A 27,478-nucleotide genomic window follows, 5' to 3' on the forward strand; every position below is an offset into this window, starting at 1 on the left:
TTGTGAATTTGTAAGACTGTACGGTTATAAATTTACTGAAAAGGTTCACAGAGATGTCTTCAAATTGCTCACTTGAACATAAAACTTGAACCAGAAGACTGAATGTTTCCCTCATGAAAGAGAAAAATCTGAAATATCTATCAAAACTATCAAAATGTCAATATCAAATATCAAACTGTCAGCTAAAAAACTAAATAATTTCAGCACTAGCTGGCAGATCTTCAGTGGCATTCGGAATAATATCAGTCTGACAATTCTAAGCAGCAAACTTTGGAAAGCTCTGACTGACAGTGGAAAACTACAGCCTTTGAAAGAGGGAGGGATGGCCAGAGTCAGCTTTCACACATCAGAACTATTTTTCACCAGCACAAAAATCACAAATTAACACCGTTAATCGGTTCCGCTGCCCTCCTTTCACCATTCTGTAACCTGTCATCCTCTCCTGTCATGACCCCACCTATCTGCCTGCGGCCTGTGCGGCCGCTGTCTCATCCTGCCCTCACAACCCCCTCCTCCGGCACACATACGCACAACACACACACACACACTTAGTGTTGTAAGGGCATACCAGAGAGCTGTAAATACTTCAGGGAGTTAACTCCACCTAATGCAGGCAGGAACTGGGGATCTCTCCCAAGCCAACACAGCTGTTTGTTTACAGACATTACACTGTGGTGTAATGGTTGGTGCATGGATACTTAGGCTCAGCTCCAAAATGTATACAGAGAGTGCACCCTTTTCTCCGGGTTTTAATAAATCGCTATTTTAGCAGCAAAAAACCCCAAACAAAACATGAAAAGACAAACTTAATTTTGTATATCCAAAAACACTGGTGTTTTTGTAACAAGCATATGCAACAGTACCAACTGCAGTACTTTTCTCTGGATAAATTAAGTTATAATAGTTCTGTTTCCAAACCTGGTTCTCAAACTCGGGCTTGACAGGGATTTGCAGACTGTCTGTGACACCCTCACCGTTTTCCCTCACATAGTAGACCAGCAGACGGCTGAGTGGTGCCATGCTGTGACTAACAGGAAAACGTAGGTAGGACACACATCTGTCCATCTCAGTCTGGGAGGAAGAGCCTGCAACATCTGGCAGAGTGACAGGGTGACAGTGCTTTCTCCAAAACTATCTGGCATTCTGATGTCAAAGACCACTACGATTGAGAAGCTTGGACACTGATTTCCCAAGCACTACAACAATGAAAGAAAAAAAAGCTAATTCATCAAAGGATTATTCTGTGAAACTTTAGCTCTTAAAATTACCTGGATGACAGTGAAGTTAGAGTTGTAATAAGAAGAAATGAGTACCAGAAGCAGAAGGAGGCAGGTGGGTGCTGTGAATGTTCTTGTCAAAGGTGACTGTGGCCCTTTTTCCTCTGTGGGAGGCTGTCAGGTTGGCTGCCTGTTGGCCTGATAGGACAATGTTTCCCCTGGATGCTACCTCGTAATGCAGGGTGAAGTTACAGGGACAAGTGGATTTGAGAGCCACTTCTGCCTCTTGTCCAACCTATACATGCAGACAGATATAAATATACTTCACAATCTGATGTTTTGAAACATGTTTAAATCATCCAAAGTTAAGCAAGAAACTCATACCAATGAAAAAGGTCACACCTACCTTGAGCGGGGTGCTGGGACTTTGGATCTGGATGTGACACCTGCTAGGAGAGTACCAACTACTGATAGAAAGGTAGCTGGGCAAGTACTGGTTTCCAACTGTCCTGTCCTCAATGGATATCACCTTGGTCTTTGTCAAGAAAATGCAATTAGGATTAGCTTCAAATTACTTCTTGCATCACTCTGTTTATATTACGTGACAATAGGAAGTTCTGACCTCAAGCCAGACATACTGAGCAGCTGCAGGGATGGAAGGGATCTCAAAGGTGGCCTGACCGTCCTTGGAGATTAGTTCGCTGGTATAGACGTTGTCCTTCGGGGTCAGCTCTGCTTTAACGCGCACCTTTACCCCTTCAGCCGGGCTCCCATCAGGATAGGTGACCTCAATCTACAAAGCAGAGGGAAAACGACTGAGTGTGCAAATGCAGACTCATTTGTGAATCAGTAATGTACATGGCTGAATACAGGCTTAATTTATCTTTAGCATTTAACTGACTAGCAGTTAAAGTCATACTTTATTTAAAAAGCACAACAAATAAATATACTTTGAGCTCTTCTCAAAGCAAACGCCAGTGAGATGAAGATCCAAGCTGATTATTTCTCTTTCGTATTTCTCTTCTCTTTTTTCCCCACAGTGCCAATAACTTTTTTGTGGGTTCTCACCTTCCCTTTGTAAGGCAGACCAGGCTTGAACTGTTTGCGTGTATCCTTAGAGTACTTGATGTCAATGAGCTGTTTATGGACTGGTGTGGAATCATCAAATGTGGCTTGCTTGCTTCCATCTACGCTGGTCACAGAAGCCCAAATGCTAACAGTCCCCCTGAAGTGATCAGCCACATCCAAGGGCATCATGTCTTTGACGCACAGACTGAAATTTGCAGAGCCTTTGATCTGACAGCAGAAAAGATGTAATCAGGTATAGCAGGACATGTATAATTTTGGTGTCAGGGTTTGGAGCTTAACCTCTTAGATAATAACAATGATTTACAGTGTATGCATAAAACAGTAGCACTTTGAAGGAACTCTGAAGACAAAACAACAATCAATCAACAACCCTGTTTCCATATCAGCTTGGAAGTCTCTAATACATTCACAAAGCATGTAGAATAGGGATTAAATAAACTAACCTCCATAGTTTTTATGACAGGATGGCCCATCTCATGGCGGTAGTAGCCGACCCCATTCACCGTCATATTTACTGTCAACTTCCCAGTTACGGGTTTCCCAAAGGTATATCTGCATAAGAGTGACATGCCAGAGTGTAAAATTGATGTTCTTTTTTGTTGTATTGTAAATAAATATTACAATAATAAAAAACATTTATAACCTATTATAACTCCACAGTCACACTAAGGAGCCACAACACTAAAACCACCTGCTTACCACTGAGTAAGTCCCCTTCATTCTTTCAAAACTGCTCTGACTTGTGGGGCATGGAAACAATACCTGCTGTGATTTCATGTGATGTATAGCACCGGGACAATGGCAGTGGGCTCTGTGGACCAGGGTTGTTCTAGTGCACCCCATGGCTGCTCTGTCATGCTGGTAGTTACGTTTGGAGATCAGGTCAACGCTTTGTGCGCTTTAATGTGTCCTTTAAGCTGATCCTGTGCAGTTTTTGATATGTGGCATATGAGAGCACACCCCCTAAAGGAGGAGGCTACTACCATGGGAAGATGTCCCATTTTGCAAGAATGTTTAGCAGGTACTGTGTGTCAAAGTCCGCACGTAAGGACCCACCGTTTCTCAGAAGAGCGCTGCACTGGAATGAGATTATGACTTAGTCACCATAGTCAATGGTTTTTATGCTGTGGCTGATTAGTGTAAACAAAGAAAAAACAGAAAACACTCCACAAGTCCAGGTTAAAGTCTTGTTCCACTTTCTGAATCTGAATATTTAGTGACTTACCTGGCGCTGACTGTGGCCTGCTCACATAAGCTCAGATCACGGATGTAGCGCGGTGGATCAATCACCAACTCAAATTTGGGCGCCACTGAAAGAGAGGCAGCACAATATTTTTTTTGAACTTTTTCTTGTGTTATATCTTATACAGCAATAGCCTTGCTGTTTATTTGTAATATATTATTTGACAACTACACACATTTTAGTAGAGTAAAACAGTAAATATGCTTTTAACACAACTTGAAATAAAAAGACAGGCATTTAAAAGAGCCTACAATGTTAAAAAAACACACACACACACACTCATTACAGTGCTCTCAATAAACAATGGCAGGTGTGCAACAGTGTGTAGGTCCTCACCATATTTCTGCACTTCAAACGACTTGTTATAGGTGTGGCCCTGCACCTCCACAAAGACAAACCAATCTCCCAACACAGGCTGGTCAGACAGAGGAAAGCTCACGTTCACCACCCCTACAGGACGCAAAAATCTAATTAACACATTTAATTCCTGTGTCCTTGATAGTGATTAACCAAACTGTAGCAATCATATATCACCGTTCTTCAATTATGAGTCCAGAAAAGTAGTGTTTTAATTCAATCCCCCAGAGCAACCTAGCAATGAAATGTAAACGTGCAGCTTACACAAAGATGATGTAAAAATACTGCAAATGATGCGGCTCACCACAGCAGACAGAATTAAGCCCTCTCCACTGCACCATCCTGGATCCTCTTGGATCCTGGAAGATTAAAGCAGGATGTCACAAACCAATGTTAAGATTCCTTTACTTCACATACCGAAAAAAAAATGTGGTACAAGTTTAGTTGCTCAGTGAATGTTGTTATCACACAATAGAAAAAGTCATAAATAGTTTTATTATTGCTGAACAGTCCCCTCACTGAACTTGACCCAGATATCTGGGTTCTGATGTCATTGCCAAAATACTTTTAAAACTCTTTCCAAAAATAACATATACTGTAGCCTATACCTGAGGAAGAAAAATGCATCTGTGTGCTTGTTGCTACTGTTAACTCATGTATAAGCTTTTCTTCGCTTCCCATGAAGTCTTTGCTTGGTATTTTCCAAATATTTCCTAAGATCTGGAAAGATGAATGAAGATCCAATGTGAGCTAGGTTTGCTAATACAGGGATTATAGTGTGTTGTAGATGTACAGATACAGAAAGACAAAGGAGAAGAGTAGAGTAGAGTAGAGAAGAGAAGAGAAGAGAAGAGAAGAGAAGAGAAGAGAAGAGAAGAGAAGAGAAGAGAAGAGAAGAGAAGAGGTTCCTTTCATGTTGTTTATCCTTGTACTGGTCCAAAGAGCACCCTGTTATCTAGGTGAGCTGCCCTGACTTCTGCTCTGTAATCTCCAAGCAGGCTGGGAACTAAAATTGCCACTGTCCCATCCCGGACGTGGCTCTGCCAACCCTGGGTGGTCCTGTCAGCCTGCACTCACCAAAATATATGCCTCAATCTGCAAAAAAAGAAAAGAACAAACGAGAGAAACACAAGAAAAAGTTGCAATAAAGTTGATAAACAAAAGTACAAATCCTGTGTTTTATCTCTATGCTTCATCCCATTCATTTCGATTTCAACAATTTTCTGTCTGTACAATTAAGTTTTGCCCTTTTACCTGCAATGTACCTTTATAGCTGCAAACATCAATAAGCTGTCTGTGTGCACAGTTGCAGTATTTTTGGAGTCATTGCTAACATTCCAAGATAAATGAGTCTAGCTTGGCTACAGTAAATAGGCAACTGTACATTTGCTTGCGCACAGTGCAAAGTTTCTCCTCTTAACTCTACCAATTAAAAGGTGGAAAAGTATGCCTGTAGTAAACACTCGGTCATAAATCAAAGTCTGTCTGTCAACTCTGTCGTAAAAACACAGGTTTTGCTAATAACCCAACCAATTTTTATTAAAGATTATCATTCAATGGGTTTACTGTTTACTGTGAATCTGCTGAAGAAGCACAACAAATTGCTTTAATATTTGTCTGAATATGAGATCAATTCAGAATTACCTTCTCGTTTACTGGCCTCAAGTCAGGGTCAACTGTGTAAACGTTGATGAGAACTAAAGACAAAAAAAGAAATGCAATAATCTTAAAATAAGTCTTTCGTGTTTCTAATCAGAAAAATCTGCACGCACATGAAAATCTTGATACTTCTAAAGAAAACACCCCCCCCCCCGGTGTCTGAAGTCATTTGATGGGTTGAAATCCTTAATTATGCAATCAGCAGCTATGTCTACAACATTTGTACAGCTCAAATGCAGCATCAACATGCCTGCATCCCCTGACTTATTTCCACTAACTGGCATTACTCTGTGATTAACTGATTAACTACCAGGTGCACTATGAGGGAACCTTTATGTTTGGGTTTGTAGATAGGCTTGTCAGTTTGGATGAACACAGCCGTGCCCTTGCTCTCCACGGTGACGGTGGTGTAGTTGTGGAAAATGTAACCTCCTTCCGCGAGGTGACGGTTCCCCCAGACCTTCAGGTGGGCCTGGCCTCTCAGCCCCGAGGGAACCTGGTGGCGTATACACACATCCATAAACGCATACAAAAGCAAAGTCAGCGGGAACTGAAAACGTAAATTAGGACTGAAGTGTTTACTCGAGGCTGAATTATTTGCCGTGATTTATTCAATTTCATTTTCTAGAGAACAAAAGCTCCAGAATAACAAAAACAGATTTAAAAAAAAAAAAAAAAAAAGCAGAGAAGACGTCAGTCTCCAACAGAGTACGCTTCACGCGACAGTATTTTACGAGAATGAGGGTAGAGGTTATGAGAAGGGAAGGGAGAGAGAGAGACAGAGGCAAAGAATCTCTAAAAGTCGTGCATACTAGATTGATCTATTCCAGCCTTCGGGGGCGGCGGACCATACATGCACGTCAACAGCTGTTGCATATTATATCGAGGCTGTTACCTTATTCCCAATGAATGAGCAGAGACAGATGTTGCATTACAAATAATGTTAGTGTTGATTTGCATGTTGCTTGAGGAATGTGCACACAGCAGACAGGGGGCTCTCACTACTGTGCAGCTGTCACCGCTGCTGAGAAAATAAAAGCGCACTTAGTGGCACACAAAGTTCCACTCACCTTTAGTTTGATGGCGCCTTTGTCTAAAAGGAGAAAAAGTGAGATTTAAAGTAAGATTTTTTTCCCCCCACAGGCTCTGCCATACATACCCGATTAGACCACTGACTGCACCTCAGATTTAAGTGCAATCAATAAATAGATAAAGAGGAATAAATTGATTTTGAATGGGTTTTGTTGGGTTACAACCACTCTTTTAGAGGTTTCTATTAACGATGTGCTTGATGATCAAGTCCCTGAGACTCAACACATTAATAAGATATTCGCTAAAATGGGAAAAACTGGATTTCTGTAGTTAAAGGATGTGCAAAATTTTTGAAACCAAACCCAATGAAACAATTCGTCCAGACTTTGATATTGTCTCATCTTGATTATTGCCCAACATTATGTGGCACAAAGAAGCAGATTAAGAAGTAGCAAGTGGTAGAAAACAGAGCAGCACATGCTGTCCTTTGTTGTGTGTACAGAACAAACATTGTAACAATGCACAAACGCCTCAGCTGGTTAACTGTGAAACATGGATTCGTTTATTCTTTTCTTGTATTGAACTGAGATGCTTTTGTTACAAACACTCCAATGATTTTGTTTGAAAATGAATGACAAATTATTCTACCAAACACGCCACAGAGAGATTTTATAACTCACAGCAAGAACCAGTTCAATCAGTAGAGCAGTTTTCTATTGGTCTATTATGGAATAGAATTCATTGCCAATGTAGCAGAACTAGTGTGTACGTATGAATAGTATGTCATCAGTGCCTAGCTTGATGCGGAACACCATTTGTGTTGTGAGGAGCTGTTTGATTGTTTGCATGTGTGGTTCGTTTTGTTTTTGTTAAGATGCTGTACGGCTTTGAGTAATCAGTTACAGTCAAAGTGTAGAGATCTGTGACCCCAGGAAGAATAGCTGCTGTGCTGCTACAGCTAATAGGGATCTTAATAAACCAAGCTAAACTAAACCTCAGTTTCTCACAGATCTGTAAAGTGATCAATAAAATGCATGCTTCTAACATGCTTTAACTGTAAGCGCTGTGGTTAAGTCAGTTCAGCTGCTGTTCCAGCTGCAACCTGTCTCCTCTAAGCAGAGTCAGCACCATCTATCTATGCTGTCAAACAAATCACACAGTGTGTACATTAAGTGGCCGATGAGCTGGACTGAACTGATGCCTGCAGTCACAGATAATCTATATAAAAGCCAAAGCTTGTCTTGTAGCAGAGGCTCACACCGTCTGTGTGTGTGTGTTCTTTAATCTATGTGTATATTTTGCCTGCCTGCATCCTTTGAAAACAGTGACATAAAGGGCGTATCTTTTAGCTTGCCTAACTTGTCGGTGCATGCTTTGTTTCCAAACGTAACCCACTGTGCCAGTGTAACTTTAGCTTAAAGAATTTGTTCTCACCGAGCACTGAGCCATGGCTGTGGGCAACCGTCTGTCCCTTCACCAACAGCTGCACCTGGACGCGGGTTTCTGCTTTCGCGTTAAAGATGGTTACGCTCACGCTCTCCTCGACGCCCGCTCGAAAGACAGAGGGTGCAGCGACCAAGTAACCCCTGAGAGAAGAGCAGGAGGGCAGAGAGAGGGAAAGGCGAGAGTTTAAAGGAAGGAGGGAGCAAGGGGGTAAAGTGAGGTGAGATGACAGTAGGGGGAGAATACAGGTGATGGCAAGGGAGGCAAAAGGAGATGGGAGACCAGGTGTAAACACACATTTTTTTCTGTCTTCTTCGTGTTTTTCACTTCCATGCACACACAAGGTTAACTGCAGTTTTCACCAGGGATGCAGTACCTGACGACCACTGAGCTTGTTGCTTTAATGTTTTCTTTGGGTGGTCCGGCACCCTCTGACAGAACCTCGACATCTGTTTGGAAAAATAATGGCTGAGATTCCTCACAGTCACTCTGACATTTAATTGAGGGAAGGGGACCTGTCACTGAGGTCACAGAGCAAAGGTCATTCTTTGATGCTTATTAAGAGTCTAGGGTGTGTGTGTGTGTGTGTGTGGGGGGGGGGCAATTTAAGTTTTATTTTGAAAGAACATGCCTTCTGGCACAAAGGGGCTACTTCTCTCAGGTAACAAAGGTAGAATAATAGGTGCTCTTGTTAGCATGCTCCAGTATGACTCAATCACCAGAGTGTGTGGAGCAAGTTCACTGAAGTGTCCACCAAATGTTGAGCTGTGTTAGAGACTCAGTCAGTTTAATTATTTTTGACCATGTGATGACTGAGGCTGATAAAGCAACGCAAGTGTAAATATCTTCCTGTTAGTCTAACTCATTGCTTGCTCACCCCAGCCTTGCAGCTTTTTTCGACTGGGCCAACTCACCCCTTAACAACTTAACTGAAGATCACACAAATTAGAGGTGAGCAAATCCTTGAGCACAAGCCCAGTTGCATGCATGAGAGAAGGATCAGGTGGTTGGCATTACAGCACAACGGCATTACAGCTAGAGGCAACTGCAGTTCCTGAGAGAGAGAAAAAGTCATGAGAAAATCCCCTGGAAAATAAGGCTTTCGGGAGAAGGAGGATAATAAGAGGAAATTGACTCTGTGCGTTTGATCTACAGTGAGTTTAACCAGCTCTTGGAGGAGCTGGGATCAGGTGGTGGAGACCGTGCTTATTTCAGTCACATGGCTCCATTTACTCAAGTTCTAATTGTTTTTGCTCAACTTTTGTCCTGTGGGAGTTAAGAGCCTGCTCTCATGTGTAGGTGAAGCCTTTAACAGTCACATGGTTTCATGTTTTGCTCATTGCTCAAACTTCTAAGCTAACTTGTTTAAAGCTTCACAAAAAGATCTGCTTTAGCTTGAGTTTGATAGTAACCCCTCCTCTCTTCCTGGAAGAATTGCTGCAACCATCGGCGCAACTTTGTGCTGATCTCTGTCTAAATAAATAAATCTGGGTAAATTCCCAGATGATTAGACATGCAACTATTTTGCTGGTAATACCTGAAATGACTAAAGAAAATCAACATCCTATTTATGCAAGATAATTCAGAATTTTATTGGGGGGAGGAGGGGGGGGGGGGGGGGTATATTGGTTGGGTCTGATTATTGGTCTGATTATACCCCCCTAACCCCCCTGGAAATTAAGCCCCTGGCTACAACTAGTTGGTCTGTTATCTCCCAAGGTCACAATTAACCCCTCAAGCACCTGACTGATAGAATCGGTCCTGGGTCTGGGTTAAACAAAACAACAACAACGAAAGAAACACAGGAGTGCATCTATTCATATTTGGCAAGTTATGGGCTATCATTGACCTAAAGTATCACTCTGTGTGACTCCTCACAGGTCAGTAACACAATTAATGAAAGTATGACAACAATACATTAGTGGCAGTGTGGTTGGGACAGTAATGACATTAAATTGTGGCTTATTCACAAAAAGGTTTTAATCTGACTGATCCGTACAATGAAATGCACTCAGTTTAAATAAAACTATTTTTAAAGATATAGATATTTTTTAAAGTTTTTCAATGAACAATCACAGTCTATCCATACTCAAAGCGCCGGGAAATGCTTGTAGTAGAGCACACCGCAGCTCAAAGACACCACATGTAACACAGGCTACTTACTGTCTTTCTTGTGCAGAACTTGTGCTCACGGTGCAGATGTACAAAATCCACGAAAGCCTCAAAGCTGTCAGAGACAACCGTAACATTTTGGCTCCAGAGCCCAGGATACTTCAGGATACAGTCTTTACCGTCTGAATGAGACTGGCTCTGAAAGCCCTGATTAAATGTTAAATGAAATTTAATCCCAGCCCTCACGGTCTATCTATCTATCCATTGAGATCGGTAGGAGAGAAAGGTGTGCAGAGCTCCGTTGAGAACCAAAGATCAACTTAATGAATTCATCTGTCTTCGCCAAATCCAGGTCCAAGCAAATCGTGCCTTTTTTTTCGTCTTTTAGATCCCGGAGTATACGAGCAGTCCTCTCCCATGTGCTTTCACCCGCCCCGGCTTCGCTCTCTCATATTTCAGCATTACAATTTGTAAGTGTCCTCCCACTTCAGCGCGGAGAAATGTCACCGTTACGATTTGTTTGACATCTAAAATCCGTGCAGCTCTCGCTGTCCCGGTTGTTCCCGGTGATCTCAAGTCGGATGGTCTTTTTTTCCGCTCCTACAGCATCGCGTTGAGAGGCATCAGACGGCGCTTCTTTCGCTTTGATACCTTCTCTTCTCTGCAGAGAGCATGAATGAGACCAGCTTAAGAAACAGTAGCAACGTGTCCTTTTAGCCACTAAAAACTATCTGCACGTTTTTAGCTCAGCCAGAAAGTCAGAATATCTCAAATCTGCAGCTACTTTGTTTTGTTATGAAACATAACAGAAATGACACAATTCAATTACTGAAGGCATGATTATAACAGCTTTACTCATTAAATTTGCACTTTTGGAGTTCATTGATGCCCTGATAAGATATCTGCTGCCCTCTAGTGGCACTTAGGTTTAGATGCAGTCGTGAAGTCTACATACACTCATCCTGTGCATGAATGTCATGGTTATTTTGGTCTTTTATTTACTTTTTCGAACTGCTGTTTGTCCAGGGTGGAATGATTGTACAGTATACATGCTTTTAGTAAAGTTCATTTAAATTGGTTTCCTGGTAAGGCGTTTAAGCGTATCCTAGCTTCCAGAAGCTTAACGTTAGCCTTCTTTATTCGTTTTCAAATAAAATTTGATGTGTGTTTGGGATCATTGTCCTGTTGGATCACCCAGCTGTGTTCAAGTTTCAACCGTTTAACTGTTGATTTTTGTGGTAAGGTTGAAGAATTTGGAGGTAGTCACGCTTCTTCATTATTCCGTCCACTGTGCAATGTACCACTACCACTGGCACCAAAACAGGCTCGTCCATGTGGGCAGCTGCAAATTTCAGTTGGACTGGAAGTTGTCAATTTTGCAGCAGGGCCTTTTGGTCAGCACACTCTCGGTCCATGTTGATGTAAAACCCACTTCACTGTATACAGTGATGCTGGATAACCAGCAGTTTTCAGTTCAGGCTTGAGCCTTCGTGGTTCCTGAACGTCGTAATCAAGTTCCTCTCATCTGAGGGTGAACGTCTGGGTGACAGTGAATAACTGAATAACTAGTACTTGCGTACAATTGCTTGAACTGGTGATCTTAGAATGTAGTTGTTTAGAAATGACCTCAAGATACTATCCCAAATCTACAATTCTCCTTCTTAGATCTACACCAAGTTCCTTGGACTTTTAACATTGTGCTGACTACTGGTCAGTCCAACGAGTGCTGACAAATCCTTTTTTTTGTTTTTTAAACTGGCAAAGAAACTACCAGTTTCAGTCGATGATGATCACCATAAGTTAATAAGTCTTGTCAAGGTAGAAGACACTGTAGAACCTTCAGCACCACTTACTAACAAATGAAGTGAGTGCACGAGCCTGTGTGGATTACAGATAATCCTAAATAAATTCATTTTGTTTTTAAAGAAAAAGCCTTTAAAGACGTACACTTTACAGTCATTCCAGCCATTAAAGAAATAAATCATTAAAAGCTCAAAATTACCACGACAATCAAATCCATGATGTATGTAAACTTCTGACCACCATTGTATTTCGACTGTAACCGAATTTATTGAAATGATTCCAAAATTTGAATTTATAAGAATGAGTAAACAGTTACAACTTTGAATTTCTGTACAGTTCTTGTAAAAAATCCTCATGGGAAACATCAACACAAAATATTGGTAGTAATATAAAAGTAATTCACATCTTAATGTAACTCGTGGCCATCAGCTCAGTGACAGTCCAGATTTCTTAAAAAACAAACAAACAGTCAATTTCCTAATTTATCAGAATGCGGTATTTGTATGGCTTGTTTACTTCTTATTTGTCTCAACACAGCTCTGAACAATATTCTTAACAGTGAGATCTCTCCGTTTCTCAGATGCTATGCTGTGATACAGTTTACAGTGCAGTGTTCCTTGTCCTGGCTCCGTGAAAGCAGCTTTGGAGAATACTACTTGATTGTCCTTGTTAACCTCAACTCCATATGACCGGCACAGTTGAGCTGTAAGTGATGCGTCTAAGAACAAGAGCTTAGCCAGTCTGTCAAGAGGAAAGCGACAGTTGCGGCTGCTGTATCCGTGGCTGTATATGAGCAGCAGATCTTGACGACATGTCATCAGGTGACGGTGCAGCGCGCAGGTCTGTAGGAAGTTTAGCTTTTGAGCCAACCGAAGCAAACGTACAGGGTTTCTCTCGAGGAAAGCTTGGTTGATGAAAAGAGCAAGTTTGATGTTTGGAGTGCTGCGCAGTCGCAATGGGAGTTGCATGGTGTGCTGCATAGCACGAGCTGAACCTGTAAGAGAAAATAAAGCATACAAAATGAAATACTTTCTGGAGGACGTGGAGGAGTTCTTAATTTTTGAAAACATTCCCAGCATCAAAAATCTGTTTGCACAACACTGAACTAATGCATGCATGACTTCCAGCTCGAATATGCATACAAATACACCAAAATAGCAGATGATAAACAAAGTCACCAACCCAAGTTGTACAGCAAACTGAGTGACTGGAACTCTTCTTGGTTGGGATGAGGTCCTGTTTTGGTCATGTAGCAATCCAGCAACCAGCTGAGGTATTCCTGCAGGTGTATATCATTGATACGTGGGTCGTAGAGCCGCAGCGGCTCCCCACAAAGACGATAAGAGGCATAGATGAGGAAACGAACGGTTCGCTCTAAAATGACCACGCAGTCCAATCCTGACATCCTCTGGATGATCATGTCCTGCTTCACAGCACGAAGACGGTCAAAGACAAAGGTATAAACCTGCGTGACAACAAATATGTAAACAACAAACTAGTCATCTTTAATCTATGATGATAGATTCTGTTTTGCTATTTTTCCATCAGATATTTTCACATATTTTAAAATGAACAGACAGCGAAATATTTGTCGTTCCCTGCAAGGCTTGATTTAGACTTCTGCTGGAGAGAGGCTATAACGTAACCTATGTAGGTGGCTAATGTCATTGCTGGCATTTATGCTTGTGCTGGTGTACTGTGTTTTAATTACCTTGTTGTTATGTCCCTGGGTTGAACAGCGAGCTGTGACAGAAAAAAATAAAATGCTTGGACTCCCCCCCCACCTCTTTGTTGTGGTTAGTTATTTTCGGGGGCAAATATATTTGTATCTTTAAATTTTTCCACTTCTTTGTACATTTGCTCACATTCATTCTGATAGTTTCACCAATCTCCCTTCAGGAATTTGCTGACATTTGTGAGTGTTTATATCGATGTCATGATTATTTGTTCAAGAGAAAGCGATTGTTATTCTTTCACTGATAAATTCAAAAACTGCAGCAAAAAAGTAGCTGTAGCAATAGTAATGCACAGGGGGAAGTGACCATATTGAAAGAGTCACTCACAGCAAGCAGCCTATGTCGACCCAATGATTAGTTACGACATAGCAACGCTGTAGATTTCCCGCTGAAGCATAAATCCCTTGTAAGAATCACTTGCAATACAGTTTAAATTTATATAGCAGAATAACCTACAGCAAGTTTAAGACAGGAAGGTTCAAGAATTGGGATTATGACAACAACAAAAATTAAAGTTTTACAACTGCACTTTTTGTCAAAGCACCGTTAGGTTCTTGGTAAAATAAAGAACTGGCTTCTGCACGTGCATGTTGTTTTGAAGATGGTAACACAGTTCTGCAAAATAAATAAATGGGTCCTAAATTTAAATTCTTTAGCTGTCTTTAAATAATAACAAAAGTTAAATTTCTAAGTCACCAATTCAGTTATTAAACATGAATCATTTCCTGATATTATGTACCATAAACAATGAAATGATTTTTGCTGAGAAATGTTACTTCAGAAAGACTCTTGTGAATGCAGTATTTTACACATTTTACAGCCTTTCTTTCCTTTTCCAACATTTTTAAAATCTGTTGCCATCATCCAGTTTTAAAATATTGAAAAAAGGTTGGACTTATTTACTGTTACACAAAGTCCCAAGCTTTTGTGGAAATCAACAATTTGAACGATCGGTGTAAATGCTACGTACCTCAGTCCATGGATACAGGCTCGAGGCGGCTGCAATGTCATTAATAAGGTAGTTAACAGTTTTCAGCAGCACAGGAGGTGGTCTGAGGTCACTGGGTTTAGTTGAGTCCTTCCCAGCTGCTGGTCTGGAATACTCCTTAACGGCACGCGATGGGTCTCCTTTTGGCCGCCGATCTTTCTCTGTGCCTGGTAACATTTCAAAATGGTGAAGTCGGTTCTGAGCCTCACGATCCCGTAACTCCTGAGCAGGGCACATCGTTTGGCAGGTCCCCTTTGGCACCGTGTCCTCTTCATGCTGTCTGGGTTTCTGCTCCTCCTCGTTCGCCTGTCTAACTTGTGCTTTCCCTTCACCTTGCCATTGCTCTTTATCCCTTTGTCTCCATTGTCCTTCTGATGGTGCACCCCTCCTCTGTGAGTGAGATCTGTTTGATTGACAGTTTAATTAGTAATTAATATTGATATTGCAAAGCAAGTATTAGAAGCACCTTTTTCCTCATATTTACCCTTTTCAACAACAAGTAATCTCTACTCGTTGTCAAGCAAACTTAAATGAGCCCTGCTTTGTGCCTGAATCTGTCTGCCAAGGTAAACAACAGAGGCTGCTACTTCATTTCTGTGCTGCCTCTAAAATCCTTTCCCAGTATCATCTTAACATTATCGCTTATACTCAGTCTTTGTAAGCAAAGACGATATATGGATAAATGTCATCCTTGGGGATTGTGTTCCTGGATCTTCAACTGAACTGGAGCTGACGATGGTAGTTCTACACCAGGGAACTGCTGTGAGGTAGAAGCCACTGTAGCTAGCCCCTGCAGAAGGTGGAGAACTGGCTCATCAGCTGGTCCACAAAACTCAACAACAACTGCTGAATAGAACAAGGACCACTGTCAGTGCCACTGTCTCCAAACCACAGATCAGGTCTCACTACTATCTCATAGATCTTCCCCTTTTCTCTTGCTGCTATCTGTCACAAATGTGTCCCAAGATTTGTATCCTCCTGCTCCACCCTACCTGCACCCTCTTCTTCTGTTCTCTTGTCTTTTGGTTTTGATGGCTGCCCCCAGGTATCTAAACGTACCTACCTTCAATACCTCTACTTCTTACAACTTCGCTGTTGCGCGTGTATCCCTCTTATTCACACATGTACTCTGTCTAGCTTCTACTGACTTTTATTCCTCTCATCTCCAGAGCATACCTGCACCATACTCTCGCTAAAGAACACAATATCATCTGCAGAGATCATGGTCCATGGAGACTCCTGCCTGACCTCATCTGTCAGCCTGTCCATCACCACTGCAAACAAGGAAAATCACAGTACTGATGCCCGCTGTACTGCACACGCCACCACCGTCTCACTATCCTCAAACATGCACCAATTCAACATTTTTAAACTGCAGCATAAACGTTTTGCTAACGTTTATATTATAATGTGCATATTCGAGTTTTATCCAAGTAAATATGCAACAAGCAACTTTTTTTTTAATATAACGTTTTCATCCCACCGCTAAAACAGGAAGCCCCAAATCTTAAAGTACCTCTCTTGCTCCTTTGCAGATTCAGGGTTAGAATAACACAACGCAATAAAGGATACGGTGTCGTGCATGCAATGTGTAAAGGATAAATCACTGCATATACATATATACATATATATCTGCCACAGGTGTTACTGCAGCGCAACGCTGACCATCATGCTAATGTCTAACTTGGACGGCTAGCTAGCGGTGTGGACGGTTGGCTACCAAACAAAAACATCGTTATTTCCACCCAAACATCTGTTTTTCGAAGCAAAAAACATACAACTGGCATTTGGTTTATAATACAATTTTAAGAAATGCTCACTTTATGTGAAATAAATGTTTTACTCACATGCGACGGCTTCTCCTGCGATTCATTGGCTCTCAGTAAAGGGAAGGTCGTCACTTTCCACAAACTACCAATAGAAATGACCCATTGTTGTATTGATTAACGTCACATCCGGTGAGATGGACTTATTTAAGGTCGAATTTTTTATGACTTTAAAACGTAGTTTTTGATGTTTAGTTAAAATTGCAATATAAAACAAGCACACATAAGGGGTAGAACAAAAATTCAAACGTGTTGTTAGACTCAAATCAAATTAATAATTTTGCCAATTTCTGAGATATCACAAGTTTTGATTTAGTGACAAGGTATGTTAGAGTTATTTGATAAAAGTTTCAAGCTCCCCTGTATTCAGCAACCTTGGCTAGGATATTATGGATTCATAGTGCAATGCGATTTTTCATGGTCTGCAAAATCTAAATTCTTTCTTGTATTTATTGGTCACATCTATAAAGAAGCAATTAGTCCACATTTACAACATTACAACACAACCACAAAGAAAATCACAAATGTACACCTACACAGTACACACAAAAACAGACAAAACCTGTGAATATATAGAAATCATAAAACATGTGGAGTTGGAGCATATCCAAAGTGCTTGTTCTGTGTATCTCATGCTGAATGCGATCCTTCAGTGTTTGGGGCAGTAGAGCTCTCTGGATCTTGAACTGCCCAGCTGCTCCTCCTCTGTGCTCTGCTGCACATAGATTCTTTGACGACAGACCAGTGATGACAGTTCCAGCTGCTCCTTAAAGGCCCTGGAGGGAGGAAAAAAAAAAAAAGTGATAATTTTTAAAGGTTTTGATAAAGCTGCCATACCCACACTGTTACACAACCTGTGAAGGAACAAAAAGTGACAAAACAATCATAACCTAACACAGCAAAACACAACATTCTTTATACATGTGCCTACCCGGACAGCTGCTGACTGATGTCCTTTGATGTTACTTTTATGTCTCGAAGGCACTCCAGAGATGTACTGTTGTCCTTATAATCACCCTCTGTGCACTCCAACAGCAATTTCTCACTCTCCTTTAAGGATGCCACAGCTTTATCTGAAAGGGGTCGATTAAAAAAAAAAAAAGAAAAGAAAAAAAGGATCATCAGAAAACACAATATAATTTTCTCCAAGCTACATACCACATATGACTTTTGTTGTAACAAAAGCCCACAGTGGTTATACAGTTTTAAATGGCTCATGTAATCACTCATGCAAATGCCTCAAAAATATATTTCTAAATATAAAATTAGACTTAAAACAAGGGTCTTACCATAGCCTTACAGTATACCACTATCCTGTAAAATCCAAGCAACAGAGCCCAAGCAAAATTTGATTCATGGAAGAATTTTATTTTATTTATTTTTAAATGCAGTTCTTTAAGTCTTTATTATTTTTCCAGTCAGAGCACCCCCTGCTGGACACTTTGTTATTAAACCACAGCTAAATCACCCCAAGTATATTTTTAAATTAGTGTGTGTGTGTGTGTGTGTGTGTGTGTGTTTATTAACCAATAACCTCATACCAATAAATACTGTAGTTTACCAAATAATGCTGATTATGTTACATTATAAAATTTATTTTATCTGTGCTCCTGTCAACAGTTTGACATAGAAAGGATTTCTCCATGTAGCTTTTAAATTTCACCAACATAAGTAGTAGATCAAAACATTTATATGGAGGCTTAATGGAGTCTGCATCAGTGCAATTTTGTGGTTTTTTTTAAATCGTACTTATGAGTTTAACGTAAAAAAAATTACCTAGAAATTCACGTCTATCTCCATCAATGTAGAAATTCTCAACAGGCAGCTCATGTCGGGTGATGTCAACAGCTGTAGCAAAAGACTTGTAGTCCTTTGTAAACTGACCAACAGCCTCTGCCACAGGAGTCAGTGTAGCAATCTGAGGGACAATAATTATAGAACATGAATCAATTATACGCTTTGTGTGTCCACCATTTTTCATTTCAAAAACATGTTTTGACCAGACATTAATAGAATCCAGCATCATTCAAAAGAAAGTTTGCTACCTAAGTGTATTTTCGCATTAGTTAACCCAAAATTCAAATGGACATTAAATATACTAGTGCGTCACCAAAAACTAGAATCATAAAAAAAACAAAAAAACAAAAACAATTGTAACTTAATTCAAAAAAGTAAAGGTTTAATATAGTTTATATTCAGTATGTTTAAAGTGAAATATTTCAAATTTGATAATTTTGGCTTACAGCTGCCACATGAGGAAAACTGATGACAGTTGTCCAGTGCTATTCAGGGGCTGCATCCTTCGGAGGCCGCATTTGAAGGCCGATTACCTCACAGCCAGGTGACGAAGGTTGTCGCAACTCGAAGGCTGCTCCAAATGCAGCCGAAAAATGCGTCCTTCATTTCCCCGAATTTGAAGGATGGGCCGGGTGTATCCGTCGTGGCCCAACCTATCCCAGAATTCATAGAACGGCGCAGCCAATTCCAGTTTCCAACAAAGACGGCAGCTACTTGGTTGTAAGATTTTTTCTTCTTACTCTTTTCAAATACTTAATTAAATTATTATTTATAATATTTTTTATAATAATATAAAATACTTTTCAAGCGCAGCAATGGCAGAGGAGAGTGGCTAAAGCGTTTGAAATATTACTCCTTTAGATAAGCCAGGAGCAGACAGCTGCGTTTATTAAACTCCTCTGAGACACTGACGCAAATCTGAAGGCTAGACCGTCCCATTTCACAGCCTCACACTTCTCGGTCTTTGAAGGAGCTGGCCCACGTAGACCGCAAAGGCCCGATCCTCCAAAGGATGCAACCCCTGAATTGGGACACAGCTCAGGTGACAATGATCGACACCCTCTACGAGGACAGCAAAGGCTGAATGCTCACAGAGTGCTGTGCTAAAGCATATTAATAGGAAGTCAACAAATAGGACCTCTCCAAAAGTTGATTCTGTTCATCTGAACGTAGCGTTTTGTGGGAGAAACGTTTCGTCACTCATCCAAGTGACTTCTTCAGTCTCAGCTGACTGCAGGTTTCCCCAATCTTTCCTATTTGTTATCTTATCAACAAATAGGAAAAAAATGTGGTAGGAAAGGCTGCACAGCCCTGAGAGGATTGTCAAGAAAAGTTGATTCAAGGACATGTGAGAGATTCCCAAGGAGTGAATGAAGGCCAGTGTCACAGAATCCAGGTCCAGATCACTGTATTTTTCATGTCCAAAAATCAACACAGACATCTACCAGCAGATTTTAGAGAACCATGCTTCATCTGCTTACAAGTGTTGTAAGCAGTGCCACAACAGAACACACAACAGTATTAATTAAAACGCATGTTAAAAAAGGAAAACACCATTTATTATTCCAGACCTGCAAATCCAGCAGTTCATTCACCAGCCGTTTCTTTTCTGCGAGGAGGTACTGACGTTTCTTCTCCTTGACCTCATTATGCAATGACTGCTCTTCCTCCATTGCTTGCAGAATCTTCGTTTCTGCCTCAGCCTTGAGTTTTGCTGTATTGCTCTCCATCTTAAGTAAAACAATTGTAAGCATAATATCTCTCAATGTAGAAGTCACCAAAATAATAAAATAGATGACTATGTTATTACTTCACATCTTACTGTACACTAACTGAACTATTATCAGATCTATTACATCAACTAACCTTAGCTGTGAGGTAGGCCAGAAGAAATGTTTCCATCTCAACCATCATCTTTTCATTCTCTGGATTTCTTTCAGGTTCTACTGCATTTTCAATGACTGTTCGATCTTGGGAGATAGAACAAAAAACAAAGTTACAGGACAGTCCAAGCCATTAAAAATTTTCAGCATTTTTATTCAGTTTACCTTTGATAACCGAAATATCTAAATCTGGTCGAAAGCGGGGATTATCTGAGAATGTGGACTGCAGAACACTTTTCCCAAGAAGTGATGCTTCATTTTCACGTGACATCATTGCTAAAAAGGAAGAAAAATGAGAATGTGTTATTTACAGCTATCATTTAGACCATAGACGCTTACTCAGATGCTGTGTTTTTTTTGCACTACTAAAGATATTAACTGAAAACCATTCAACAAGAATCAATCTAAATAGTTGACTGTATCCATTTGTCAGTTGATAATATTTTTTCAGAAAACATAATTTCCATTGTCACTTTTTTTAAATATATACAAGCAGAGCACATCCATATCCAGGAACAGTGGATGCGGAAAGCCGCTGAACTGAAAAGAGGCACAAAACTACTCTAAGTCTCAAACTGATGGAATGTAGTTGGAAAGTTTTATCTTAGAAGAGCCAAAGTCAAAGTGAGGGATTTTCTCACTTCTCTCTTTTTAATTTTTTTTTATTTTTATGTGTATCCAATTTCTCTGCAGAAGGCTAGATCGCATGCTGTATTGTAAACTTCATGATACAAGATCTTTTGCAGTCCAAAATTAAAAACTGCCAGTTGCTGTAATATTTCAAGTGGTTGTAACTTGGTTGTTTGGCAGCCTACTTGTAAATCTATTATCATAATGCATGATTTTATTGGCATGTTAAGGTGGACCTAATTCCTGAGCTCTAAAGTGAACTGGATACCTCTGATCTGCATCACAGTCTTGACAGATTAAAATAAAAGCTTTTTATAAAGCTGATAATATGATTACAGCGCACAACACTTACTATACACGTCTGAATCAGCACCCACAGTCACAACTATGGCCACAGGGATTACTTACATGTTGCATATGGGGCCATTGAGCGTCTTGTCGGAGTACCCGCCTTTGGTTTGACACCTGTGGGTTTTGGTGAAGATGGTCGTGGCACAGTGATCGACTCATTGGTCAGTGAGTTACTCTGTTAATGTTTACAGAGATGCAATCAGTATGAAAAACGTGACAGCAAAATTCAAGATGAAATTAAAACGTGTGCTAAATATAAATGTGAGGCTGAAGACAACATCTCAACATCTTAGCTTAGCTTTGAAAGCTATGTAAAACGATGAAGAACGATGTATCTAATGAACAAGTGAAGCACATATTTTACAGAAAAACAGAAATAAAAATAGCATTACCTTTGAAAGAGATGTCTTCTCAGCAGACTGAAGATATCGAGACTTAACAACAGTCCCACTTGCTAAAGATTAATGAGGAAATTTATCGATATTATTTAAGAAAGAAAAAAACATTTAGACTGAATGTTGTTGCTGTAACACAGGGGTGGGAAACTCCAGGCCCCAACTGCCGGTGTCCTGCAGGTTTTAGACGAGTCCTTGATCCAACACAGCTGATTTAAATGGCTAAATTACGTCCTCAACATGTCATGGAGTTCTCCAGAGGCCTGGCAATGAACTAATCATTTGATTCAGGTGTGTTGACCAAGGGTGCTATCTAAAACCTGCAGGACACCGGCCCTTGAGGCCTGGAGTTTCCCTCCCCTGCTGTAACACATCTGTGCAAGCCTCGCATCACTAAAGTCCTCTATAAAGGAAAAATAGTTCAGCGAGTTCTAGAAAAATTGTGTCATGACTATTTTATTTATACCCAACAGCTATCATGCAAATTGAGTTGCATTATTAGATCTTTTGTGAAAAATCACACAGACAGTGATCAGCTCAAATACCTTGTGGAAGACCCTTTGAGGAGTTTTTAGGACTATAAATTAATGTGATGTCTGACACTGACAGCTGTAGGTAAAATTAACAATCTATTAAGCCCATAGTAGTATCGCATACTTACATTTAACAGTTTTCTTCACAGATCCGACGTTGCTGGCTTTATTAGCAGGGTTACTACTTTTTGAACTGAGAAGAAATAAAGGATACAGAAATGAGGACGAAAATGGAACAAACAGAAAGTATGCTAAGCCAGACGCTATAATGTTAGCCGAGCTATCCTCAGCTTTCTTTACACAAAAAAAAAAAAATCTTGTAAATGTATTTCTACTTATAAACTATTTTCTAAATACGTCTAGGCCTGTCGCCAAAGAAAAGAAAATATAGTGCGTCAAAGAGAAACCGCAGAGCTTCAGTGTGTTTTCTGCACATTAAAATAAGCTACAATTTAAAACAAATCAAACACCGAAGAATGTTACAACAGCAGTGTAAAAGAAAAAGGAAAATACAGAAACTACCTTTTAGAGTCGGTGGGGATGCTTTTAAAACTACTTGGAACTGTTGTCGCTCTTCTCGACGCCATGATGTTTTGAAGAAAACCGCCTGTACGCCGACTCTGTAAACCGGAAGAAACATGAACTCACGCTTTCTTTTTGTTCCGTGTTCGACGTTTACGTCACCGCGGCTTTTTAAAAAGCAACTGGCGCGTCTGTTGCGCCTACAGTACTGAAGTAAGTACAGTTATCACGGCTTATCTAAATTAGTTTTTTTTACTAAACGGTTTGTAGCTACGTAATCTTTTCCTTCAGAATATCGCATAACCTCTAGTTAAGTCCCTTCTCCTTATTCTGAAGCTTGCTTCATTTTTAACAGCAACAATTGTGTTTGCACATAGAGTTACGTCCTTAGGATTTTGCAAACTGGGACAATTTTCTGCAAATGTGCCTCTGTACACCACCACAGTGGATTTTGAATCATGCAGTCAAGCTCTGACTGAAGTGCAGACTTTCAGGTTTACCTTATGGGGTTTAACTGCATTAACTGTCTTTTTATACACAATTCCCTATTTTGAGAAGCTCAAAATTAAGGACAATTTCAACAATTTTAAGTATAAAAACAGTTTTTAGTCGTTGGTTGAAAATCCTTTGCAGCCTAAAATTCATGGATATCACCAAATACTGTTTTCTCTCTTTACTGCAGCACTCTTCAGCTGTTGCTTGTTTGTGGATGATTTCTAGATGTTTTCTCAAGGTTTAATCTGCCCTTCCCGTTCTTAAGTGTAACTAGTGGATGGCACCCTGCTGTAAACCCTGGATAATGATACTCATACCTCATTGAGAGTGTTCTTGACTTGGGTAGATGTTCTGATTTTTTTTTTTTCTTTACCACAGAGAGAATTCTGTGATCATCTTCTTTGGTTGTCTTCCATGATCTTCCTGACCTATTGGTGTTCCCAAATATTCATTCTTTTTAAGATTGCTGATTTTGCAACTTTCTCTAATAGATTTATGTGGGGGTTAATTATGGCCCCCTTCACTTGCACTGACTGAATTCTAATGAAACGCTACAAATTGCAAGTTCAACACTTGGGATCAACTCCAGATCTTTTAGTTTCTTAATTTGTCATGGAATAATGAAGGAATAGACCTCGCCTGGCCCTAATTTTTCAATTACAATTGTCCAGTTACAATTTAATATGGCCACTATATATAAAAATGACTGTAATTAAAAAACTGATACTTAACTCTTATAGGATTAACTGCATATTGTGACCAAGCCGAGGATCTCCAGTCAAATTATGGTTGGAAAAAAGAATTCCTACTGACCTCAGGTAATTTCAGAGACTGCAGTTGATCTGGTAACCACTAGATGGGTGTAAGAGCCTGCATCCACTGTCAGTGTAAGCTCAACTTCTTTGACATTCATGTAAACTTCATTCACTAAAAAGCTAAAAGCTGTTATTGTATATTTTTCACATATTTGTACAGAATATTGTATTTGTTTTCATTGTTATGTAGTTATGTGGTGCATGTGTTTTTGACTTTTGCTGCCATGACGCCAGGTCTCTCTTGGAAACGAGATCTTTAATCTTAGTGAGATTTTTACCTTGATAAATAGTAATAGAGTAATTTAAAAAAATAATTTTTAAAACTACATTTAAGTCTGTATTTGTTCTGCATTTCAGTTGATGTAAAGATGTTTTGATTTCTTTTTTGTTTTTGTTTCTGTTGAGGGTCAAGAGGTGTCTGGAGCTAATCTCTTTGGGGTGTCAGAAGAACAGAGATGACCTGGCTGGAACCTGTTCAAGGACAGATGCAGAGGAGAACATGCAGACCTGATGCATGTACCTACATGTGTATCTTCAGCCCATATCTGCTTAGTGAGTTATCTTACTTGTGGTGGTTTGTGTACACTGGTCTTAGAAGACATAATGAATGCTTATCCCACCTGTGTAGGCTAGTCTTAAACAACAGGAAGAACAATAGGAGGAGACAGGGTGTGGTACTGGATGGCAAACATTGGTCAGCCACTTCTGTCTTAAGTCCCTTCCACAGAAATGAACACACAAACCATTAGAAGTAGACAGCAAGAGGGAACATAAGAATAACTGGGTATCTAAAACTGAATGTACTTTTGACTTTATATTCTTATTTCTTCTTATCCTTGTTTATTTGAGGTGACTGTAGCTCAGGAGGTCGACCAGATCATTTACTAATCAGAAGGTTGGTGATTCAATCCCTGGCTGCTCCACTACGAAAGTATCCTTGGGCAGAGTTGCTCTCCAGTGCGTTCATCTGTGTATGAATGATAGAAAGCGCTTGGGTGTAGAAAAATCTGCTTGTGTGAACAAAGCATGTTATATAAAGTAGTTTGAGTGCTCAAATAGAGTAGAAAAGCGTTTCCATTTCCAGTAAGGTTTTTTTTCTTCATATTTTATATTTATACGTGTTGGAAAACATCCAGCCTTTGAAACTACTTTTATTCTGACCTTTCTGTTTTAATGAGTTTTTCACGATGAAGGCTGACCATTTGGACTTGGCACTAAAACTGATCTCACACACAAGTGCATGCCTGTATTTGTGTGTGCATACAGTTTGTGTGTGTGTGTGTGAGAGAGAGACACCTTAACCCTACATTATCAGTCTGTGTAAAGGCCGGGTCTTATCGCGACTCTCTTCTCTCTCAGAGTAATAATGCCTTGAAGATGGCTGTTGTGTGCTTGCATGCTTGCTGGCCATCTCTCACCACCAGGCAATGCCAGCACCAATGACTGCTTTGAGATATACAAGAAGTGTTGTTAATGATGGTGACATAAACACTGACACTTTTGGTGTCAGTTTGTAATACTTATGATTAAATAAAATTAATGTTCTACTGGAAATGTGGCTTCCTTTTGCTTCCTTTCTGGAGTAAAATAAGACATTCAAAGCAGGCTTGAAGGCTTGCACTGAAAGAGTGAGAAGTGCATGTTGAAAGATAGTTTTACAAGGAGACATGGAGGGGCTGAATGAAAGTCCTTGTCTCCGCTCTGAGCCCACCTCTCTTGCCTTTTCACTCTGCTCCGAAACTCTGACGTCTAATGAAGGATTTACCTATGTCACTGTGACCTCACTGATACTCTGCTCTGCAGTTTGGGATGATTATAATCCAAGGTGAAACAGCTTTGAAGAGTAAAACACTTGTATTTACTACTAACATCTGTGCGCATTTGATAATATGTAAACAGACACAAGCCAGCCATGCCTTTCTTCCCTCTGTGGTGAGCTGTTACTCATCACCCAGTCTGCCAGTCTGGTCCACATAGCCTCCCAGGAATGCTTCAAAAACACAGTACCTCATACAGTAAAGCCAACAAACAGTATTTCCAACGTTCAGTATCTGAATTAGATCACCATGCTCTATATTTCCTTCTGTTTAAAGGTTTGCTTGTGGGTATATTTAATGCTTTAAACAAGGTTTAATTATTATTTTTTATTTATCTATGTGAAACTATTTTCAGCAGACAAAGAATTTCCTTCCTTTGTTTTCTGGCCACCTCAGCTCTCCAGGACAGAGGGGTGTATGGTTTCCTCTGTTTGCTCTTCTGTCAGCGGCTCTTGTTATAGAAAAGCACCTACAGACCAGTCAGCCAAGACCTTAACACTCAGCAAGCTTCCCCCTGTTGACTGATCATACTAAGGAGCGGAGTATTAGGGCAGTGTTTGCCTCTTCACTTTATTATAACGAGGCTGTTTGTTGTTTTCTCTGACTACTTTAGCCCCTAAATACAGTATAAGAACTTCTGTGTTTTATGTCATTAAACTAGGGTGGCTATGGCTCAGGTAGTAGAGCGGATCGTTTACCAATTGGAAGGTTGTTGGATCAATCGTGTCCTTGTGTCAAAGTTACCTTGGGCAAGATACTGAACCTGAAGTTGTCCCTGATCTGAGTGTATGTGTGAATGTTAGATAAAATGAATGCGATTGGGTGAATGAGATTTATAGTGGAAAGTAAATGTGGGCAGATGGATCCAAATATGGGTAGCATCATTACTGATAGTACACCAGCGCCTGTATTGGTATTGGATCAATACCAGCAAAATGAGAGTGATACTTTGTTTCCATCTTATAAGTTCAGTATGTAAAAGTTTGAATTGTGTTTAAAAAAAATTTGTTTAATGAAAAAAAATCTATCCTAAACATCCAGTATGAAAAATGTTTGAATGTTTTGTGTTGACTGTCATCTATATTTTATTTATAGCCTGTAGCACATTTAAACAACACAAGATGACCCAAAGTGCTTTAGAGACAGGAACATTTACATTCCAGGTCTCCAGAAAAACTGAAGCTGTAAGGTGTGTTTTGACAGATTAATCAATTATAGTAGAAAGTACAAATAATTTAGTGATCATTAAAATATGTTCAGAATTTGCAAATTGATGAATATTCATCTCATAACTCATAACGCCCTGCTCTCCCATACATAAGCTGCCTTTATAGGTTAAAAGTATTGATATTGGTGTTGGGAGTATGGGCTCTGTATTTACTTGGTATCGGATAAATGCCAATTTTTGTAGTATCACACAGCACCAGTGGAAAGTGCTGTATAAGAACTAGTCCATTATAATAGCAAATGGGTAGAAAGTCTGGAAATACCTATATTAGGCTATGCAATGTTAAATTAGAGAGCACTTAAGATGTTAGGTGAATTCTTTAATCCTTCAGATAGGATATACCAAGGCTTGCTGTTTTCTTGCTTTCACTGTGTATGCTAAGCTAGCCATCTCCTACTATAACTTTATATTTAATGGAAAGAGTGGACTTAATCCTCTCATCTTTCTAATGGATGCATTTCTAAATTGGCCAAATTATTCCTTTAATGATGTTAACAGTCAGTTATT

The 27,478-nt window shown here is 40.0% G+C and overlaps 3 protein-coding genes and 1 long non-coding RNA gene across 7 annotated transcripts in view; 1 reads left to right on the forward strand and 3 right to left on the reverse strand.

Moving 5' to 3' along the window:
• cpamd8 (C3 and PZP like alpha-2-macroglobulin domain containing 8) overlaps positions 1–10,880 on the reverse strand; it is a 44,533-nt gene extending 33,653 nt beyond the window's left edge. Inside the window, exons 1-15 of the mRNA XM_084920643.1 lie at positions 10,204–10,880; positions 8,032–8,183; positions 6,636–6,658; positions 5,896–6,061; positions 5,551–5,603; positions 4,984–5,001; positions 4,211–4,265; positions 3,886–3,999; positions 3,532–3,616; positions 2,750–2,858; positions 2,286–2,513; positions 1,840–2,010; positions 1,624–1,752; positions 1,314–1,512; positions 919–1,094 (exon numbers count right to left, since the gene is read on the reverse strand). Coding sequence (XP_084776769.1) covers positions 919–1,094; positions 1,314–1,512; positions 1,624–1,752; positions 1,840–2,010; positions 2,286–2,513; positions 2,750–2,858; positions 3,532–3,616; positions 3,886–3,999; positions 4,211–4,265; positions 4,984–5,001; positions 5,551–5,603; positions 5,896–6,061; positions 6,636–6,658; positions 8,032–8,183; positions 10,204–10,289 — 1,764 coding nt within the window. The 5' untranslated portion in view covers positions 10,290–10,880. The remainder of the gene's footprint in view (positions 1–918; positions 1,095–1,313; positions 1,513–1,623; positions 1,753–1,839; positions 2,011–2,285; positions 2,514–2,749; positions 2,859–3,531; positions 3,617–3,885; positions 4,000–4,210; positions 4,266–4,983; positions 5,002–5,550; positions 5,604–5,895; positions 6,062–6,635; positions 6,659–8,031; positions 8,184–10,203) is intronic.
• Positions 10,881–10,981: 101 nt separating this feature from the next.
• Positions 10,982–16,662, reverse strand: sac3d1 (SAC3 domain containing 1). 4 transcript variants are annotated; one of them, XM_084920650.1, is made up of 4 exons: positions 16,527–16,662; positions 14,662–15,082; positions 13,138–13,420; positions 10,982–12,949 (listed from the first exon to the last, which is right to left on the reverse strand). In XM_084920650.1, exons 1-4 carry the CDS (start codon positions 16,550–16,552, stop codon positions 12,468–12,470), a joined length of 1,212 nt encoding a protein of 403 aa, XP_084776776.1. In that variant the 5' UTR covers positions 16,553–16,662; the 3' UTR covers positions 10,982–12,467. The 4 variants fall into 4 exon arrangements, with proteins under 4 accessions (XP_084776776.1, XP_084776777.1, XP_084776774.1 ...); XM_084920651.1 differs by having other exon boundaries at positions 16,500–16,572; XM_084920648.1 differs by lacking the exon at positions 16,527–16,662 and adding an exon at positions 16,196–16,487.
• A 266-nt stretch (positions 16,663–16,928) lies between these two features.
• On the reverse strand, positions 16,929–22,749 carry haus8 (HAUS augmin like complex subunit 8). Its single transcript, XM_084920652.1, has 10 exons — positions 22,617–22,749; positions 22,223–22,287; positions 21,559–21,620; positions 21,224–21,341; positions 20,351–20,461; positions 20,169–20,272; positions 19,874–20,032; positions 18,282–18,423; positions 17,437–17,578; positions 16,929–17,281 (listed from the first exon to the last, which is right to left on the reverse strand). Exons 1-10 carry the CDS (start codon positions 22,679–22,681, stop codon positions 17,155–17,157), a joined length of 1,095 nt encoding a protein of 364 aa, XP_084776778.1. The 5' UTR covers positions 22,682–22,749; the 3' UTR covers positions 16,929–17,154.
• Positions 22,750–25,471, forward strand: LOC146362148 (uncharacterized). Its single transcript, XR_014799384.1, has 5 exons — positions 22,750–22,829; positions 23,852–23,929; positions 24,332–24,478; positions 24,776–24,857; positions 25,242–25,471. It is a non-coding gene; the product is annotated as an uncharacterized LOC146362148 (long non-coding RNA).
• Positions 25,472–27,478: the final 2,007 nt, after the last annotated feature.

The sequence above is a fragment of the Perissodus microlepis genome, chromosome 23 (genome assembly GCF_051167445.1).
Source record: "Perissodus microlepis isolate ML-2025 ecotype Zambia chromosome 23, ASM5116744v1, whole genome shotgun sequence".
Taxonomy (NCBI): Eukaryota; Metazoa; Chordata; class Actinopteri; order Cichliformes; family Cichlidae; genus Perissodus; species Perissodus microlepis.